Source organism: Muscardinus avellanarius, assembly GCF_963383645.1.
Source record: "Muscardinus avellanarius genome assembly, chromosome: 4".
NCBI lineage: Eukaryota > Metazoa > Chordata > Mammalia > Rodentia > Gliridae > Muscardinus > Muscardinus avellanarius.
This window is the reverse complement of record NC_137789.1, coordinates 94,052,366-94,071,584: the sequence shown is the minus strand read 5'-3', so window position 1 is coordinate 94,071,584 and position 19,219 is coordinate 94,052,366. Positions and strand designations below refer to the sequence as shown.

General features: G+C 50.9%; 1 protein-coding gene across 1 annotated transcript in view; it reads left to right on the top strand.

Annotated features, from left to right (window-relative positions):
• The window catches only part of DLG5 (discs large MAGUK scaffold protein 5), a gene marked incomplete at both ends in the record, with an annotated part of 127,586 nt that overhangs the window by 90,543 nt on the left and 17,824 nt on the right, over positions 1 to 19,219 (top strand). Inside the window, 13 exons of the mRNA XM_080694782.1 lie at positions 3,828 to 4,012; positions 5,780 to 5,905; positions 8,324 to 8,456; positions 8,857 to 8,984; positions 9,582 to 9,757; positions 10,034 to 10,137; positions 12,130 to 12,222; positions 14,529 to 15,548; positions 15,882 to 16,005; positions 16,419 to 16,563; positions 17,528 to 17,640; positions 18,027 to 18,116; positions 18,367 to 18,517. Of these exons, the coding sequence (XP_080550908.1) occupies positions 3,828 to 4,012; positions 5,780 to 5,905; positions 8,324 to 8,456; positions 8,857 to 8,984; positions 9,582 to 9,757; positions 10,034 to 10,137; positions 12,130 to 12,222; positions 14,529 to 15,548; positions 15,882 to 16,005; positions 16,419 to 16,563; positions 17,528 to 17,640; positions 18,027 to 18,116; positions 18,367 to 18,517 (2,588 nt within the window). The remainder of the gene's footprint in view (positions 1 to 3,827; positions 4,013 to 5,779; positions 5,906 to 8,323; positions 8,457 to 8,856; positions 8,985 to 9,581; positions 9,758 to 10,033; positions 10,138 to 12,129; positions 12,223 to 14,528; positions 15,549 to 15,881; positions 16,006 to 16,418; positions 16,564 to 17,527; positions 17,641 to 18,026; positions 18,117 to 18,366; positions 18,518 to 19,219) is intronic.

Here is a 19,219-nt window from a genome sequence, read left to right as displayed (position 1 = left end):
AGCACTCAGTGTGGATTCTCTGCACCCGTCCTTCTGCCCATTTCCACCGCATCGCCCACCCTAAGGACAGCTTGGGAGTCCTTTCCCGTCCTGCCAGTCAGTGTTGTGGCTCTATTAGAGTCTCTAGACAGAATCATAGCAGGTATCTTCTCCCTGTCAAAGGAGCTCTTTATTTATCCTTTCTTATTCTGCTTCTCTGTGCAGGTCATTTAGAATGCAGGCTTTAAAAGTGGTCTATGAGGACTGAAAAGCCAGGTGTTCAGGGTGGTGTAGAGGGGCAGGACAGTACGCATTAGTTACTAGAACAGATCACATTATACCAGGCATCGGGCAGGACTGATGGCCGAGGGAAGACCAGGCTGCCCCTCCATTGATACTGGCTCCTCTTTCTGTGCAGGCAGCAGTGGGGGCTGTGGGGAGCATGAGGGATGTACGCCTTGTGCTAGAAGACTGAGCCCTCCTCAGTCATGTGATCTCTTACCGCTCTCTCTCTCCCCCTTTGTGCTAGGGATTGAACCCAGGATGTTCTACCTGTGACCTACACCTCCAGCCCTTTTATATTTGGATTTTGAAAGAAGGTCTTGCTAGTTTGCTGAGCGTCTCACTAAGTTTCTGAGGCTGGCCCTGAACCTGTGATCCTCCTGTGTCAGCCTCCCAAGTACTGGAATTATTGGCATGTGTTACCACACACCTAGCCTCTTGCCTTTCTTAGCTCTCCAGGGCTATTTCCTCATCTGCTAAATGGAAATGATAAATTGCATCTGTGTCAGAGTGGTGGTGATGACCAGATGATTTAATGTAGAAAATGTGGTTAGCACATTGCCCATGCAGAATAGGAACTATGTGAGTCTATTATTGTGCTGCTTAGGACTAAGATGATCCCTATGAATCTGGTTTTGTAGATAAAAATGGATAAAATAATTGTAGTTCCATTCCAAGGGTCTGAGACTGTCCAGACCACTGAGGTGAAAAAAACCATATAAAGAGGAAAAGGAATATTAACTTTGAAGATCCCCCCCCCCTTCACCTTTTGTGGCTCAGGGGATTGACCCTAGGGTCTTGTACATGCTAGGCAAGTGCTCTCCCACTGAGCTATGGCCCCAGCCCCTACTTGATGACATTTTGTTTTGTTTTGTTTTGTTTTGTTTTGTTTTGTTTTGTTTTGTGGTACTAGGGCTGGAACCCTGGGGCCTTCTATCTCCAGGCTATACTCCCAAACCTATTTTATATTTTTATTTGGAAGCAGGGTCTCACTAAGTTGCTGAGAGCCTCACCAAGTAGCTGAGGCTGGTTTTTTTTATCTGCGCAATACTCCTGTCTCAGCCTCCCAAGTGCTGGGATTACAAGCGTACGCCACCACGCCCAGCTCAATGCCATTTTTGAAAAGACCATTATGTCAAGGAATTTTAATGTCAGTGCACTAGAACTTGGTAATCATCGTAGGTAAACCATCCATTCCTTTTCACATCCTGATGTTTGAACACTTCATTATTGGGGGAAATGTTAATAATAAATAAGAAAGAGAAATGATGAAGAAAACTTTGCAAAGAACTGAGTCATTCACCAAACTAAAGGGTCAGAATGCACAGCAAGCCTGTGACAGGACAGAAAGCCCACTTGGTTGGGTTTTGAGATATGAGAAGTGACCTGATAATAGACTATGGAAATGTGAGGAGCGCAGAGAACTAGGAAAAGCACCCAGCTCCCCTTGTTAAACTAGCAGGAGGGAGCGTGGTTAGCAAGCTTGTGCCTGAGCCCTGCAGCCCCCAGACGCCCCTGCACTCGGGCGTGCCCTTCAGTCCAACCCAGTTCTGTGCCAGCCTGGCCTGCGCAGGGGGTGTTGGCTGAGCCTCAAGTCGGCCTGTCAGCTGAGGTAGGAATCCTTTTCCTGGCATTGTTCTGAGTCAGCGAGTCAGGGGGCAGGACAGGAGAACCCTGCTCCCGCCCTGGAGGCTTCTAGAGCTGAGCCCTTAGCTCCTTCTTCTGTGGCTCTGGCTCCTTGCACAAGATGGTGGGCCCCGAGCTGTCCTGGCTGTGAGGCGTGGACAGCGAGGCGGTCTAGCTCCCTTCAGGACGTCTTCATTCTGCTTGGCCCAGAAGTGGTGCTTTGTGTGTCTGCAATTGTGCTCCCCCCAACTCTCGGCCCCTCTCTCCGTTCCTCCTCATTGCTGTCCATGACCCTTTCCTTTCCTTCCATTCCATTCCATGTTCTTCTCCTGAATGGGTTGAGGCCAAGATGTCCAGGACCTGGCAGGGTCTTCGTTCTATCCCAGCTCCTGGGGTGAGCATGTCTGCTGTGTTGCTCTGGTTATGAAGTGCTTTTCATCCAAGTTTCCCAGAGCCTCCTGGCTCTGGGCTGGAGCAATGGGGGTTAGTTGTGAGTGACTCCAGGCTTCACATGGTCTCCTTCACCCCCTTGGTGGGACCCTCAGGTCTTTCTGAGTATGTGGCTGTTGTCCCTGTTCTGTGGCCCACGTGCAACAATGCAGGAGCCTTTTTCCTGTGTGTTTGCCTTCCTCCATTCTGCCACTCAGGGCAGAGAGCCAGCATGGAGACCCAGGATCAGTGCCTCTGATGGCCCTATTTTGCTTGTTCAGAAAGCTGGAGGAAGCTGGGTGGGGTGTGGTAGCGCACGCAGGCTTGCAATCCCAGCATTTGGGAGGCTGAGACCAGAGGATCAGGTTTCACAGACAGCCTCAGCTATTTAGTGAGGTGCTTTGCAACTCAGTGAGACCCTGTTTCAAATTAAAGAATAAAAAAACAGGGGTGTAGCTTGGAGGTTGAATGCCCCTGGGTTCCATCCCCCGACCTGCAAAAAAAAAAAAAAAAAAAAAAAAACCAAAAACAAAACAAAACAAAAAAAAAACAAAAAAACCACCACCAACAACAACAACAAAAAAAACTGGAGGGGACCCGTTCCTGCAGTAGACACCCGCTTTGGCATCGCCATTGCCTGTGTTTTTTAGGGCTTACAGAGGCATAGCATGAGTTTCCATGCAAGTGCTTCCATGAGTTTGATTTGAAATTTTATGGAGCCTATAACTCTATAGGGAGGTGTCAAGATACAAGCGCTTCAGATATCTGTTTTTGTTGTTGTTGTTGTTGTTGTTGTTGTTGTTGTTGTTACTAGGGGTGGGTGGAAGCCAGGCCTTTTCTACTCCCAGACCTATTTTATATTTTATTTGGAAACAGGGTCCCATTAAGTTGCTGAAAGCCTTACTTAGTAGCTGACGCTGGCTTTGAACCTGTGTGATCCACCTTTGTCGGCCTCCCAAGCACTGGGATTATAAGCCTGCGCCACCATGCCTGGCCAGATATCTGCTTTTTTGAGCAAACTGAGATAGATGCACAGTGTTCACCAGCAAAAATATTAGTGTATTTTTTTTTTAAACTCAGTATGCCAGATTATAGAAGCCAGTGTCACACCACAGGGCCAGTGCCAGGGAGTTGTGACCACCTCTTGCCCCCTTCAACTGCCTCCTCTCATTACCTTTGGTTTTGAGAACTCTTTAGAGTGTTGCAGAGGGCTGTCTTTAGAATGGATAGCAGGTGAGTGGCAGGGCAGAGCTTAGGCAAAGCACTCCGTGGGAGACTTTGCATCCAGGCTGAGAGACCAAGGCTAAGGAGGGACTGGGGTTCCTGTCCAGGCTCGTGCCTGTGGGTGTGTGGTTGTTGAGGGTCCTGCTGCAGGAGTGGGTGTCCTGGCCTGGGCTCAGTATTTCTTCCTTCCAGCTGCCTGGAGGAGCTTCCCAGCCCCTGTACTGCTTGGAGGGTGCTTCTCGTCCAGGATAGCAATAATCTCTCCCTTGTCTGTCCCTTACCCCCAGATCAAAGACACGGTGACAGTGGACGCAGGGAGAGCCAGCAAGGAGGTGGGGATCCTTCGAAAGCAGTGCAGGGCTCTGTGCCAGGAGTTGAAGGAAGCCCTCCAGGAGGCAGAAGTGGCCAAGTGCCGGCGGGATTGGGCCTTCCAGGAGCGGGACAAGATTGTGGCGGAGCGTGACAGCATCCGGTATGGGTACCTGTGGGCAGGCATGGGTCTGTGTGTCTCCAGAACACAATAAGTTCTTCTGGGAGGGTCACAGTGGTTCACCACATGTGCAGGGAAGGGGGCAGGGATCTGGGTCCCTCCCCTCTCACCTCTAGCTGATACCCCACCCTTTCCCCTTCCCTTTAGTTTTTTATTTTCGCTCTCCTTCCCATTTCATCCCCGTCCCTCAAGATGTCCTGAGTGTGTGCTGTGTCCAGGTGAGATCCCTGTGACGTGGCACAAGCCCAGCTGCTTTGAGAGCTTCTGATGATAGCAGTGAGTCAGAAATGCCTCTTGTGTGCTGGGATCCCTTGAGCAAGAGACCTTGAGATCCACTGCCAGATGCAGATGTTGCCAGTGAGGGGCCCAGGTCAGCTTGGCTGGGGGACAGTGGAGGAGGACAATTTACTTTATTTAATTTGAAGATTTTAACGAGTTCATTAAAAAGATAAAAATACAGAAAACAGTTACAGCTTCATGCCCAGGTGTGGCATTGGGTGTGTGTGTGTGTGCTCTTAACGAATTCACCCAGAGGAGGACAATTTATCAATGTAATGTCTGGGACATTGGCCAGGGCTGTGCTGGGGTTTGCAGGTACTTGGGGTGTGAGACAGTCTCTCCAGAAAGCATGGCACTCAAGTTGGACCTTGAAGCATGATGGAAATTCTCCAGGTGGAGAAGAAGGATGGGCTTTGAAGATGGAAGGAGTCTGTGTTGTGCTCAGGGCAGGAGTGTGGGTTTGGCTGGGGATGGTCAATCACTTGTGAGTCCCAGGGACGAGGTTGACACAGTCCCCCCGGATAGCTGGTGAGAGCCTCAAGGGAAGCCAGGGAGTGTGGACATGACCCTGGGCTGGGACAGGACCAGCAGAGGCCATGGTGGTAATGAATAAGTCATGGGGGGGATCCTGAAATATCCCTTGAGGCTAATCAAGGGAGAAGCCAGTCCTCCTGGGGCTGGTCAGGAAATGGAGATGAGGATGGCAAGGGCCTGCCAGTGGAGGGCATCCAGGAGCAGGGGGAGCACTGAGCCCAGTGTTTGCTTGCTGTCTGCTGCTGCTCTGACCTGTTCTGTAGGACTCTTCAGGGTCCTGAGTTGGGCTCTTATGGAAGCAGGAGAGACACGGGGCTATAGCGATGTGGGAACCAGTCCCCTAGATATATCTGTTTCTGGAAGTAGCAAAGAGCAGTCTGCCCAACACTGCTGGTCATGTGTCTCCCCCTCCTCTGGATGGCTGGGGTGGGCTGGGGTCTCCTTCCATAGAGTCCCACCAGGCTTTCATGTGGCCCCCGGGAAGAGCTCAGGACTGTAGAGATGTGGTAGGTCTGGGTCCTGGCCAAGGGGGCTCCTTAGCCTAGCTGCAGGTTGAGGGGAAGCTCTAGGAGGCCCTGTCTGTGGGTAGTTAGGATATGTGGTGGGTGCTGGGGCATGGGGCTCTGGGCAGGCTGGGTGCTCACTGAAGAAGAGAGGCCCTCCTTGCCCCACAAGCCTGTGTCAGAGTGACCGAGTGTGTGCTACAGTCCTTCCTTAACTGTGGCCACACCAGGGGTGAAACAGAAGGGGCATAGGGCATTGGGAACCCACCCCAGTGACTGGGGCTGTCTGCGCCAGGTTCCATAGCGCTCCTTCCATGTGTCTGGGTGTGAGGTGTGTGTCTGCAGCCCTTTGCTGTGACACAAGCCCTTTCCCGACCCTCCCCCGTATCCCTCTCAAGCTGACCTTGCCCTTGCCCTGTGCCTTCCCTACCAGGACTCTGTGTGATAACCTGCGGCGGGAGCGGGACAGGGCCGTGAGTGAGCTGGCCGAGGCCCTGCGCAGCCTGGACGACACTCGGAAACAGAAGAATGACATCAGCCGCGAGCTCAAGGAGCTCAAGTAGGCTTGGGTGGCCGTGTGCCGGGACCGTGACGTCACCCCCTTTCAGAGCGAAGCCTGTCCTTGTGTGCAGACCTTGCCAAGTCCCCACACTCAGCTTTACTTCATCATTCTGTAGCATGAGTACGGATGCTGGCTCCTCCTTGGCAGCTAGTTAGGATTCTTAGACCAGCACAAAAGACAGGCCCAGCCCTATGATAAGCCATGGAGATGGGGCACCGTGTGCCAAGTCACAAGGAAGGACGGTCCCTGTCCCAGGCAGTCCGGGGGGGGGGGGCAGCCATGCACATAGCACTCATCCATTCTTTCCCCTCCCCACTCATTCACTCAGCAGCGTTTGTCAAGTGCCTGTTCTGTGTGAGTGAGGGCTCACGAGGGGCAAACAGAACAAAACAAGCAGGCCAAGCCTCTGCTCCCAAGGAGCGCAGAGCAGAGGAGGCAGGCCCGTTGAGGGTTCAAGCAGTAAACAAATCACATCACAGACTGGGCTTGAGTGTCTTCCAGGCCACTCTCACGATCGCTCAGTGCCCATTCTACCAGTGTTCCGTGCATGCCCATTTGGAAGACTGGGTGTCAGACACCCTCCCCTTGGTCACAACACACTCGCTCAGGGCCACTTATTTTATTTTCTATTTCTTTGTGGTACTGGGGGTGGAACCCAGGGGATTTTCTACCTCCGGGCTATACTCCCAGACCTATTTGATATTTTATTTGGAAACAGGGTCTCACTAAGCTGAGAGCCTCACTAAGTAATTTAGGTTGGCTTCAAACTTGTGAGATTCTCCTGATTCAGCCTCCCAAGCGCTGGAATTACAAGTGTGCGCCACCACACCTGGCTCTGAGGGTCGTTTAAACATCTGGTGTCCCTTAGCAGAGGATTAGAAATACAGAATTCAGAGTTTTAAAATAGCCATTGGCAGAGCCTGGTAACCAATGTGTGGTCTAGAACCAGGCTCTTGTTGGGAAGCTGTAGCTGTCTGTTGTGTGACATTTCCTGAGCTGACAGTGTAGTGAGGGGCAGTGAAAAGCTCAAGGGTGCAAGTATGAGTGTATAAGCCTCACACACCCATTAATGTCTTTCAGAAGGGAGTGACAGCTTCCCTTCCTCCCCACTCGATAAGACCTACTAAGGCAAGTAGCTTCACATACCAAATGGGGACCCTCACCTGCTGGAGCTGGAGAGTGTCAAGGAATATTTCAGAGGTTCAGGGACAAAGTGACAGGCTCTCCCTAGGGATCCACCTTGGGCTTGGCAAGTGATGAAATCAGGGATGAAACCTCTTTGAAGGGAAATTTCAAGGTTTTGCATCTTGCTTGAAGCAGAGTTGGCTAGAACAGAGAATCACCAGATTGTTTGTTTAGCATGTTTGCATCTGTACCTCCTCTCAGTAGTATGCTTGCTAGGGACCCCCTGCTGCTTCCTAGGAAGCCCTCAGCCTGTAGAAACTTAAACATGCCCATGATGGCAGGCGAGACCAGTGCAGAGAGGCTTCAGGCCACACTGGCTTGGGGTGGATGGAGCAGGGTCTCAGGAAGAGGCCCTGGAAGCTGAGGAGCCTTCTAGAGCTGACCAGTGAGGGCACAGCCCAGCCATTGTGCAGACCTGGGAGCCTGCCCTGGAAGCAGAAGACAAAAGCAGGTCACATGTGTGCTGAGAGCCCAGTGGGCAGTGTACATGAACTGTCAAGGTGGCCTGGGCCTGGATTTTTAGAAAGAAGGGCATCACCTGTGAGTCACTGAGGCCTATGATAAGATTTCTTAGTCTTTTTTCCCGTCCTCTGTACTTGTTCGTAGTTAGAGCTAAAGTTTTTAATGTTGATAAAGTCCAGTTTATTGATTTTTAATAAAAATGTTCAGTGAATTATATTAAATGTAAGAATCTCTCATATAGACCAGCAGGTCAAAGATATTCTTCTAAAAGTTTTATGTTTTACATTTAAATCCATGATCTATTTTGACCTAATTAGTATAGGAGACAAAGGGCTTAATTGAGCTAGGTGTGGTGACACATGCTTGTAATCTTGGTACTTGGGATGCTGAGACAGGAGGTTTGTGGCAAGCCTTAGCTACTTAGTGAGATTCTCTGAGACAGGAGGATTGGGGCAAGCCTCAGCTACTTAATGAGATTCTCTGCAACTTAGTGAGGCCCTGTTTTAAAATAAAGAATAAAAAATAAGGCTGTGAGTGTAGCTCAGAGGTAGAATGCCTCTGGGTTTCATCCCCAGTACCAGAAAAAAAAGAAAAAAAATCACTGAAGCCCACTGATACTCCAGGACCCTCTATGCTTATGGGGAAGCTGTTTTGGAGAAGGGGGAAGCCCAGGATCACAGTTAATGGCCACCTTGGTTTGGAGCTGTGATGTGGTAGGCTCTTTTGCCTCCCAAAGGGGCCATGGCTTATCTCTCTCTCTCTTCACAGGGAGCAGGTGGAATCCCAGTTGGAAAAGGAGGCCCGATTCCGGCAGCTGATGGCCCATAGCTCCCACGACTCAGCCATCGACACAGATTCCATGGAGTGGGAAACGGAAGTTGTAGAGTTTGAACGGGAGACGGTGAGCTGCCCTTGACAGCTTTTCTCCCTTGCTCTCCTTGACGTGGAGACTGGGGGTGGGGGTGGGGGAGGATGGCTCTCCAGCGGTGGCCCTGGCTCACAGCTCCTGGTTTGGAGGGTCAGCTCTTCCTCTTGGGGGCAGGGTGAAGGAGATGTGTCCTTCCCTGCAGCTGACCAGGCTGGGTTGCAGCAGGTTGGTGTTCTGCGTCCGCCAGTGGCACTAGGACAGCTGATGGGAGGCAGGGGGAAGAGGCAGATGCACCAGGCGGGGCCTTGGCAGGGATGTGGATCTGCTGGAGGGTGGATTGTAGCTGCTCCTGGCTCTCCATCTCCTGGGGTTGAAGAGTTGAGTGTTTCTCTTCTCTGCTTGGTAAAGCGCGTTGCCGCTGCTGTTTTGACAGGAGGATTTTGACTTGAAAGCACTTGGGTTCGACATGGCAGAAGGTGTGAATGAGCCGTGTCTCCCAGGGGACTGCGGCATATTTGTCACCAAAGTGGACAAAGGAAGCATTGCTGACGGCCGCTTGAGGTAAGAGTTGAGGAGGCCCAGGCTCTCCAGCTCAATGCAGACGGCCCAGAGAGAGCTGAGTAGCTGAAATGAATGTGGCCACATCTGGAGACCTGGAGTGTGCCGAGGCCTCAGGCTCAGCCACTACCTAAGGAAGCTGCCTCTCATGCCCCTGAATCTGAATTTTCTCTGCTTACCAGATGCTGTCCTTTGCTTCTCTGGATAGGAAAGGGCATGGTGGTACATGTGGAGAGCCCAGGATGTGTGCTGCGTGCTCATTCTATGAGTGCTACTTGCTAAGTACTGGTTTAAGTTCTTGATGTAAATTAGTTGTTTCATCTTTACAATCCTATGAGATAGGTGCAACTCTTGCCCCATCTTATGGATGAGGACATTGAGACCCAGAGGAGCTAGGACCATAGCTAGTAAGTGGCAGAGCCAGGATTTGAAGCCAGGCTGTTCAGCTCCAACAGCTGCAAGTTTAGCCACCATGTGCTCCTGGAAGAGGAAATCATCCTGAGCATGGACCCGGGCACCCACCTTTTGGTATTTGACCATGCTGAGGCTCTCAGGTGTCCCAGGTATGCACAGGTACTGACCTGGCTGTACCCTCCTCAGGGTCAATGACTGGTTGCTGAGAATTAATGACGTGGACCTCATCAACAAGGACAAGAAGCAGGCCATCAAGGCTCTCCTCCATGGAGAGGGGGCCATCAACATGGTCGTGCGACGGAGAAAGTCCCTAGGTGGGAAGGTGGTCACACCCTTGCACATCAACCTCAGCGGACACAAAGGTAGGGGCCTGCAGAACTGGCAGATGCCCTTCCTGCCAAGAGCACATTGCCCTCAGGGATGGGGTGTTGATGCCATTTAAGAGTAGCCTGTGTGCTTTCCTGGCCAGAGATCGTCTGGCTCCTGAGTGTCTTGAGTCACGAGACTGGGTGTGACTGGGTAGGGTACTGGGCTGGACAGGGTGCAGTCCACTGACATTGCCTTTTATAAGTTTACTTGACAAAGATGGGGCTGGACAGCCAAGCAAGTGGTTGCCCACTGAGGTCCTGTGTCTGCAGATAGTGGTATCAGTCTGGAGAACGGAGTGTATGCTGCCGCTGTGGTGCCTGGAAGCCCTGCCGCCAAGGAAGGGTCCCTCGCCGTGGGAGACAGGATCGTGGCGGTGAGTGTTAAGGATGGAGCTGGCTGTCTGCTCTACCTGGATGGATGGCAGGTTTAAGCAAGAAGCCATAAGCAGTGCTGCATGGTCACTGGTGCCTCCCTCCAAGGGGACTCATGGGAATGTGCCATGGGGTAAATTTCTGGGAATGGGACCACTGGTCAGAAGGCATAAGCATTTAGGATTCAATGCTATCTTGGCCCTTGTGCTCTAGAAGGGTGGTGGCCTTTTCAGCCCCACCTCCTGCATGTGAGAGAGCTCAATGCTTCACATATTCGCCAAAACACATGTGCACGTTAGTACATGCATGCTTGCATGCCCACGCACGTGCACACACACACACAGCCAGCAAGTTGACTATGGTACAGTGTGTGTGTGTTTGTGTGTGTGTGTAGTTCTGGGTAACCACCATAGTCATATGTAGAATCATCCCATTGCTCAAGCCTGTAATCTCTGTACTTGGGAGGTGGTGATAGAAAGATCACGGATTTAAGGCCAGCCTCAGCAACTTAGCAAGACCTTGTTTCAAAAAAAAAAAAAAAAAATAGGGCCAGGGATGCAGCTCAGAGGTCAAATGCCTCTGATTTTCAACCTTCAGTACCAAAAACAAACAACAACAAAAAGTACTGTCCCATACCACAGAGGTCTTCTTTTATAATCACACCACCTTTACTCTACCATCACTCACCCTGGCATCTGATTTATTCTGTCACAATAATTTGGTCCCTTGTGTGTGTGTGTGTGTGTGTGTGTGTGTGTGTGTGTGTGTGTGTGTGTCTGTGTGTGTGTGCGGTCTTGGGGATTAAGCCCAGGGGAATTCTGCCTCTGGGCTATATCCCAGCTATTTATTTATTTATTTATTTATTTATTTATTTATTTATTTATTTATTTTTCTGGGATTGAACCCAGCGGCATTCTGCCTTTGAGATACACCCCCAGCCATATATTTTTATTTTTTTATTTTTTGGTGGTACTGTGAGTGGAACCCAGGAGCTTTTCTACCTCTGTGCTATACTCAGAAATAGGTAGACCTATTTTATACTTTGTTTGGAAACAGGGTCTCACTAAGTTGCTGAGAGCCTCACTAAATAGCTAAGGCTGGCTTTGAACCTGTGCCATCCTTCTGTCTCAGCCTCCCAAGCGCTGGAATACAAGCATGCACCACCATGCCTGGCCCCTAGCCCTATTTTGTTTTTCAGTTTGAAACAGGATCTTGCTAAGTTATTGAGGGTCTTGCTTCCTGTCTCAGCTCCTCAAGTATTGAGATTATAGGCATGAACCACCATTCCAGCTTAATCTGGTCATTGTGAGATGCTGTATGAGTGGGATCTCATGGCGTGTGGCTCTCAGGCGCTTTTGGCACCGTGCTATCATCACCGTCCAGGTGGTTGTGTGTGCTGACTTGTGATCCTTATTATTGCTGAGTGGCTCCCATGGCGTGGAAGCATCATGGTCCAGCCCTTCAGTGTTGCACATGGACTTGGGGAAAAAGGGAGCTGTCTTTGAGAATGTGGCAGATTCCGGAGAAGGGATTGAGGTCGTTTTCTCCTTGTGAGCCATGGCAGCACTTCACTCCTATGGTGCTTAGGGGCTACAAAGGCCCTTTGCAGCCATGTTTTTTCCCTGACCCCCAGAGACACACAGGTTTCTCTGCTGTTTCATGGATGAAGGGGTGGGGCTGAGGAGTTCTGAGCTGCAGTCCAGCATCACGTGGCAGAGTTCTTGGTGTTCTAGTCCCAGAAGGTCAGGCTCTTTCCACTAGAACAATGTTAAGGCTTGGGCTTTATGTGCTTCTGCATCCCCTTACCTGAGACCAGGCCTCCTAGGAGGGCCTTTTACTCCTTTGCTAACACCTGACTTTGGCACTTTACAGAACTTACCCACCATCCACCATCATGGTGTGGCAGGTGGGTTGAGCCCCTGGCCTGGCAGACCTGAGAGTGGCATTGAGATCACCTTGCCAGTGGGCCTGACCAGCTCTCTGTTTGGCCCTAGATTAATGGCATTGCACTGGACAACAAGTCCCTGAACGAATGTGAATCTCTGCTGCGCAGCTGCCAGGACGCCTTGACCCTTTCCCTGCTGAAGGTAAGACCCCCACCCGGCTGCACTCTCCATGAGTGCTGCACAGAGCCTCAGCCACTGCTCAGTGTCAAGCAGTTATCAGTTTACGAACTGCAGGGAATGAGTGAAGCTGGCTGGATCTTGGCTAGGGGGAAGGGGGCAAGACAGCTGTAAAAGCCGTGCTGGGGACCACTGAGTACATTTAAGTCTGGACCAGAAAATTAGATAATCTTACAGAACTGTTAATTTTCTTAGGACAATGATAGTGTCGAGGTCAGTTAGGAGAAAAGCCTTGTGTGAGGGGTTATGAGCTGAAGTTGTGAGGGGTGAAATGTCAAGATGTTTCTAACTTTCCGTCTCCTACATTACTAATATAGAAATAAACAATAAATACAGTTTGTTGCAGTATTGTTAGTGTAGTTTGTGGGTTTAAGGGCATTTATTATACTTTCCTGTCAACTTTCTACATAGTTGAAACAAATAATAGAAAGTTGGGGGGGTAACAGGCCCATTCATTTCATTAAAAGTTGTGTTTTAAATGACTTCATTATTTTTAAGTTAATAGACTTTTTTGGGAGCTGATTTAGGTTTGTACAGCAGCTGGGTTGGGACAGAGATTTGGCATATACTTCCTCAGCCAAGCTGCCACCATCCTCACCCTTCACCCTATTACTGACATCTTGCATTATTGTGGTACATTTGTTACAATTGAGGAACCAATACTGATGAGTTAATGCCAACTAAAATGCAGAGTTTGCCGGGTGTGGTGGCGCACGCTTGTAATCCCTGCGCTTGGGAGGCGGAGACAGGAGGGTCGCACTAGTTCGAAGCCAGCCCCGCTGGCTTAAGAGACCCTGTTTCCAAAAAATAAAAAAGTATAAAATAGGTCTGGGAGTGTAGCCTGGAAGTAGAAGGGCTTCCAGGAACCCCAGTACCACACACACACACACACACACACACACACACACACACACACACAAATAAAATGCAGAGTTTCATGAGGGTCCACTCTTTTGTTCTTTTTAGTACTGAGGATTGAACCAGGGCTTACCACGTGCTAGGCAAGCGCTCTCCTACTGAGCTACACTGCAGCCTGAGGGTTCACTCCCCTGCAAAAGGTTTTAGCCAGTGTGTACTGACATGTACCTAGCATCATAGTCTCTACAGAATCGTGTCATTGCTCTAAAAGTCCCCTGTGTTCTGCCTGGTCACTTCTCCCTCTCCATAAGCCCTCAACAACCACTGGTCCTTTTACTCTCTCCAAACTTTTTTTCCCCCCCTTAGTTCTTCTTAGTTTGTTTTTTTTAATTTTAATATCCTGTTATTGGTACAATTCCAAACTTTTACCTTTTTCAGAATCATGAGACTGGAATCATAGCATGCAGCCTTTTCAGATGGCTTCTTCACTTAGTAACATGCATTGAAGCTTCCTTCATGTGTTTTCATACTTGACAGTTCATTTCTTTTTAGCTCTGATGAATATTCCATTGCCTGGGTATACCATGAAAGATGTGCTTTTATGCTTAATTTTATTATTTATTTATTTTTGTGTGGTACTAGAGATTGAACCCAGGGGCATTCTACCTTTGAGCTATGCTCCCAACCCTTTTTTTTTGGTGGTACTGGGGGTGGAACCCAGGCACTTTTCTACATTGGAGCTATACTCCCAGACCTATTTTATACTTTTAATTTGGAAACAGAGTCTTACTAAGTTGCTGAGAGCCTCACTAAGTAGCTGAGGCTGGCTTTGAACCTGTGTGATCCTCCTGTCTCAGCCTTTCAAGTGCTGAGATTACAAGCCTGTGTCACCTTGCCCTGCTGCTCCCAGCTCATTTTATTTTTATTTTGAAACAGGGTCTTATTGAGTTACTGAGGGCCTCACTAAATTGCTGAGGCTGAGTACAAACCTGCAAACCTCCTGTCTCAACCTCCCAAGTATTGGGATTACAAGCATATGCCACCACACCTGGTTTTGTGCTTAATTTTAAAACAATGTACAGAACAGCATCCAGGTGATTGCAGATATTGTTCAAAGTCAGGAGAACTTCATTGTCTTGTGAGTTCGAAGTGGTGAGGGCTATGAGAAACGTCACCTTTAATGGCAGGTGTGTGTGTGTGTGTGTGTGTGTCTGTGTGTGTGTGTGTGTGTGTGTGTGTGTGTGTGTGTCTGTGTGTGTGTGTCTGTCTGTCTGTCCGTCCATATAGCACTTTTGGAGGGTGGAATGTGGCTTATCCCTGTAGTCAGCTCTGTCACCAAGATGGTTTTTAGTGCCAGCTCCAAGCCCTGCCATCTCCCCTCCTCTTTCTTCCTGCTGTACAATCCGGCTTAGGTATTCCCTCAGAGCACTTCGTGGAGTGGCCAGAACATCTTTGAAAACATCAAGGACTCTGATAAGATGCTGAGTCTTCGAGCCCATGGCCCAGAGGTCCAGGCTCATAACAAACGGAACCTGATGCAGCACAACAACTCCACACAGACAGAGATCTTCTATGCTGACCAGCTGGAAGATAGGAAGGAGCTGGGCCCCCCTGGAGGCAGCACCTGTTTTCTGCACAAGCCTTTCTCTGGGAGCCCCTTTCCGGGCTCCCCCCAGGCCTGTCCTAGCAACTCTGAACGAAGCCTGAGCTCCTTCCGCTCCGATGCCTCTGGGGAGCGTGGCTATGGGCTGCTGGACATGCGGAGCAGGCGGCCACTGCTGCCCTTCGAGACTGAGGTGGGCCCCTGTGGGGTACTGGAGGCCCCCCTGGACAAGGCAGACCCTGAGGGCTCCAACAGCAGCGGCACCTGGCCCAAGGCTGTGCTCGGCTCCACGGCAGGGCCAGAGAAACTCTCCGTTTACAAGAAGCCAAAGCAAAGAAAGTCCATCTTTGACCCAAACACTTTCAAACGCCCCCAGACACCCCCTAAAATAGACTGTTTGCTCCCAGGCCCTGGGTCTGCGCACTCCCCCCAGCCCTCCAAGAGGGTGGGGCCTCTGACACCCCCAAAGCCCCCCAGGAGAAGTGACTCCATCAAGTTCCAGCATAGGCTGGAAACCAGTTCTGAGTCAGAGGCTACCTTGGTGGGCAGCTCCCCATCCACCAGCCCGCCAAGCGCCGCACCACCTGACACAGACCTTGGGGAACCCGTGCACGCATCGCCCCCTCGCAAGGCCAGGGTCCGCATCGCCCCCAGCTACTACCCCGAAGGGGACGGGGACTCCTCCTACCTGCCGGCCAAAAAGTCCTGTGATGAGGACCTCACCTCCCAGAAGGTGGACGAGATGGGGCAGAAGCGCCGTCGGCCAAAGTCTGCACCCAGTTTCCGCCCCAAGCTTGCTCCTGTGGTGATTCCTGCTCAGTTTCTGGAGGTAGGGTGGGTCCCCAGTGGGCGGAGGTGGTCATAGGGAGACTGTGGAGTGGCCCCATGCTGGCGTCCCTGGGCTTGTGGTTGGCCGGCCCCTTTGCCTTTGCTCTTGGTGGGTACCTGGGGTAGTGGGCTGATTAGCAGGTGAATTGGGAGCTCATGGTAGTGTAAAGGAAGGCCTTCCCTTCCAGGTGTGTAAGGCATGTTTTTTCCCCCTCCCTTGTCACCTGTGCCTGCATGGAAGGAGCTCTTATACAAGGAGGTCAGAAGCTGGCTTGCAAATGTACCTGAGTTCTTTCACTATTTCCAGCAAACACCTCTTGTCTTTGATTTGCAGGAACAGAAGTGTGTCCCAGCCAGTGGAGAGCTCTCCCCCGAGGTCCAGGAGTGGTCCCCTTACTCACCAGGCCATTCCAGCAGGCATAGCAACCCCCCACTCTACCCCAACAGGCCCTCTGTGGGTGAGTCAGCTGGGAGGTGCTGGGAGGTACTCTGAGGGCTGCCCTGTCTCCAGGGAGATGGGAGGCAGATGTTTCAGGGAGCTGCCATGTGTTATCATCCAGGGGGCCCAGAGAATCAGGAATTGCTGCCCATTCTGTGGTGGTTGGTCTTGTATCTATGTCATGTCCCAGCTAGTCAAAGTATTTTCTCTGAGCTGATCTCTCTGGTGACACGGGAATTGTATAAGACAGTTCTCCCTTTTTACAGGTGGGGAAAGATCAGTTGCCAAAGCCACACAGCAGATTCATCGTTAGCACTCTAGTTTTCCTATAGAGTCCTTTTTCAAAGAGACTCTGGTATATAGGAGAGGACAAATCCAGCGTTGTCTGGGCAGGTCTTTTGAGGTGATTGTTCTCAGCCGGCTTGTTTCTAGGCACCGTTCCCCGGAGCATGACCCCCAGCACTGCTGTGAGCTCCATCCTGCGGAACCCCATCTACACTGTGCGTAGCCACAGGGTGGGGCCCTGCAGCTCTCCACCTGTGTCTCGTGATGCTGGCCCCCAAGGCTTGCCTCCCAGGTATGTAAGGGCATTCTATGCCACCCGGTACCCTAGCTGGACAGAGAGCCATGGTGCAGAAAGGCCTATGGGCAGAGAAGCTTCCTTGGTTAGCTGGAAAGGGGCTGGTTGGAACACTGCTGAGATCCCAGGGAAAGGAACGTTGTGGGTGCTCTGTGAGTTCATCAGCGTGGACTTTCAAAATGTATTTCAAAAAATATGGTAGCTGGGTGTGGTAGTGCATGCATATAATCCCAGCATTTGGGAGGCTGAGACAGAAGGATCTAGATACTACTTAGTGAGGCCCTTTGCAACTCAGCAAGACCCTATTTCAAAATAAAGAATACAAAAATAGGGATAGGGATGTTGGTCAGGGATAAAATGACCCTGGTTTCCATCTCCAATACCCTAATACCACACACACACACACACACACACACACACACACACACACACACACATGATAATGATACAGCTCATGTCCCAGGCACTGTGTTTAGACCAAAGTCACATCCTCCATCCTAAGTACTGTTTATTATCTCTGCTTTAGAGCTGAGTGCACTGAGCCTTCTAAAGGGATAGGCCAGAGACTGCTTTCAGGGATCATTTCTCGAGTTCCTCACTAGAGAATTTTATCTGATCGTGTATCACACCAATGAATTTGTTTCATTGAACAATACACCTGACCTTTTTTATGTTAATAGGCTGGCTCAAGTCATCCTTATTAATCTGGCACACTTTTATTGCATACCTGTGATGTGCCAAGGACTGGTATAGTTCCAAAACAACATGGTGAACCAGAAGTCAAGGTTCCTCATATAGGAGGCTTTGCAGTCAAGTGGGAAGTCACATAGGGAAGTCTGCTGTCCTCAGCCAACAATGAGTGGCTCTTCCACCTCTCCCTTCTTCCTGCACATGGAGGCAAGTCCAGGCCCCATCTGGTCCTGGTTCTCCTCCTGAGCCCTCCCCTCTGGCTCTCTTGCAGTGTCCAGCACCAGGGACGCCTGAGCCTGGACCTGAGCCTCAGGGCCTGCAGTGACTACTCTGAGATGAGAACTTCCCACGGGTCCAGTTCCCTGCCTTCCAGCACCCGCCTCGGTACTGCTGCTCTGCCCTCAGCTGTAGCAGGGAACCCACACCCCATTTCCTGATCTCCTGGGGGCCACAGCAGCTCTGTCCCTGCCAAGGCCTACCTTAGCTCCTTCCCTGGAGGGCTGACACTTCCGTGGGCCCGTCATGCCCACGTGGCCCTCGGCACCTCGGGGAACTCTTTGGCCTTGGGGGAGAAAACCCAACAGCTTCCTGTCACAAGTTTTGAGACTCAAAGTAAGACTTGTATACTACTGTTCTGCATCAAGCCCCCCTCATGGACACGCAGCAGGGTCTAGCTTTGATTGCTACCATCCAGACTGCTGAATGCTGGTGAGGGAGTGGGGACAGTGCTGTTACAAGGCCTAATGTTTTCTCTCCTTATGGAACAATAGGGTCTTCAAGTAACTTGCAGTTCAAGGCAGAACGCATTAAGATCCCGTTAACACCCAGGTACCCCCGGTCCATCATGGGTGCTGATAGAGGTGAGAACTTGTGGGTGTACCCTCTCCCCATTGCCCTGCCACTTTCTCGTGTCTTGAGGCGGTGTTGCTGAGCACAGCTTGTAGTTTGCCAGTCACTGCAGCCAGTCAGGGAAGGGTCATGAACCCAGCCTTAGGCCTGGTGCTGTGGGATGGAAGGCAGTTTTTGGCCCCAGGGCCCTGCACTGCAGCTGACATGGAGCCGCATGTGTGGTCAAATCATGGCCACGCCTTCCTGCTCCTCTCTCGGCAGGTTCCCTGTCGCATTCTGAATGCAGCACGCCTCCACAGTCGCCCCTGAACATCGACACCTTGTCCACCTGTAGCCAATCCCAGGCCTCAGCCTCCACGTTGCCCAGAATTGCCATCAACCCTGCGTCCCTTGGGGAGCGAAGAAAGGACAGGTGAGTGTGTGTGGGGCTCTGTGGCCCAGGCAAACAGGAGAACGGTTCATCTGACAGCAAGCCAGGGTGCAGGTGAGGGACTCAGCTTGCTGGTAGAAGGAGCAGAAGGTGGGGGCTCTGCATTGATTTGCTCCAGGGCCCGGTGTCTCTAGTGTAAGCCACTTAGCATCCAGTGGTGTCTTGCTCTAGCATGTCACTAGTATGTTCTCTGGGGCACTTATTCAGGAGCTGTGGCTTGGCCTGGCCCCAGCAGGGAGGTGGGGCATCTGCAGATGGCAGGGACAGGGCAAGGCAGACTCCTCTCACTGAGTGCTCTCAGCACAGGATGCTGGAGGTGTTCTGGCAGTGATACTGATGTTAGGGCACCATGTGCTGCTTCCTGGGTCTGTTTAAGCACTCAAGTGTATTGCATCGTGAAAGCCCCACGGTCACCCTGTGTTGTGTTACTGTCACTTTACAGAGACAGTAGGTCCAGAGAGTCAGAGTGATTTCTCTGTGGAAATTTCATTCAGATCATATTTGACTTGAAAATCTGAACCTGTAGGACAACAAAGCCAGCCACGTTTTAGCCTTCGATACTGAAGAGAGGCAGAATGTCCCTGAACCCCAGAGCCTGGCCCCTGTGGATCAGGTGCAGGGAATCCTATATGATACACTTAGAAGCTCAGGTCTGGCCTCTCGAGAGATCAAGACCTCCCCAAA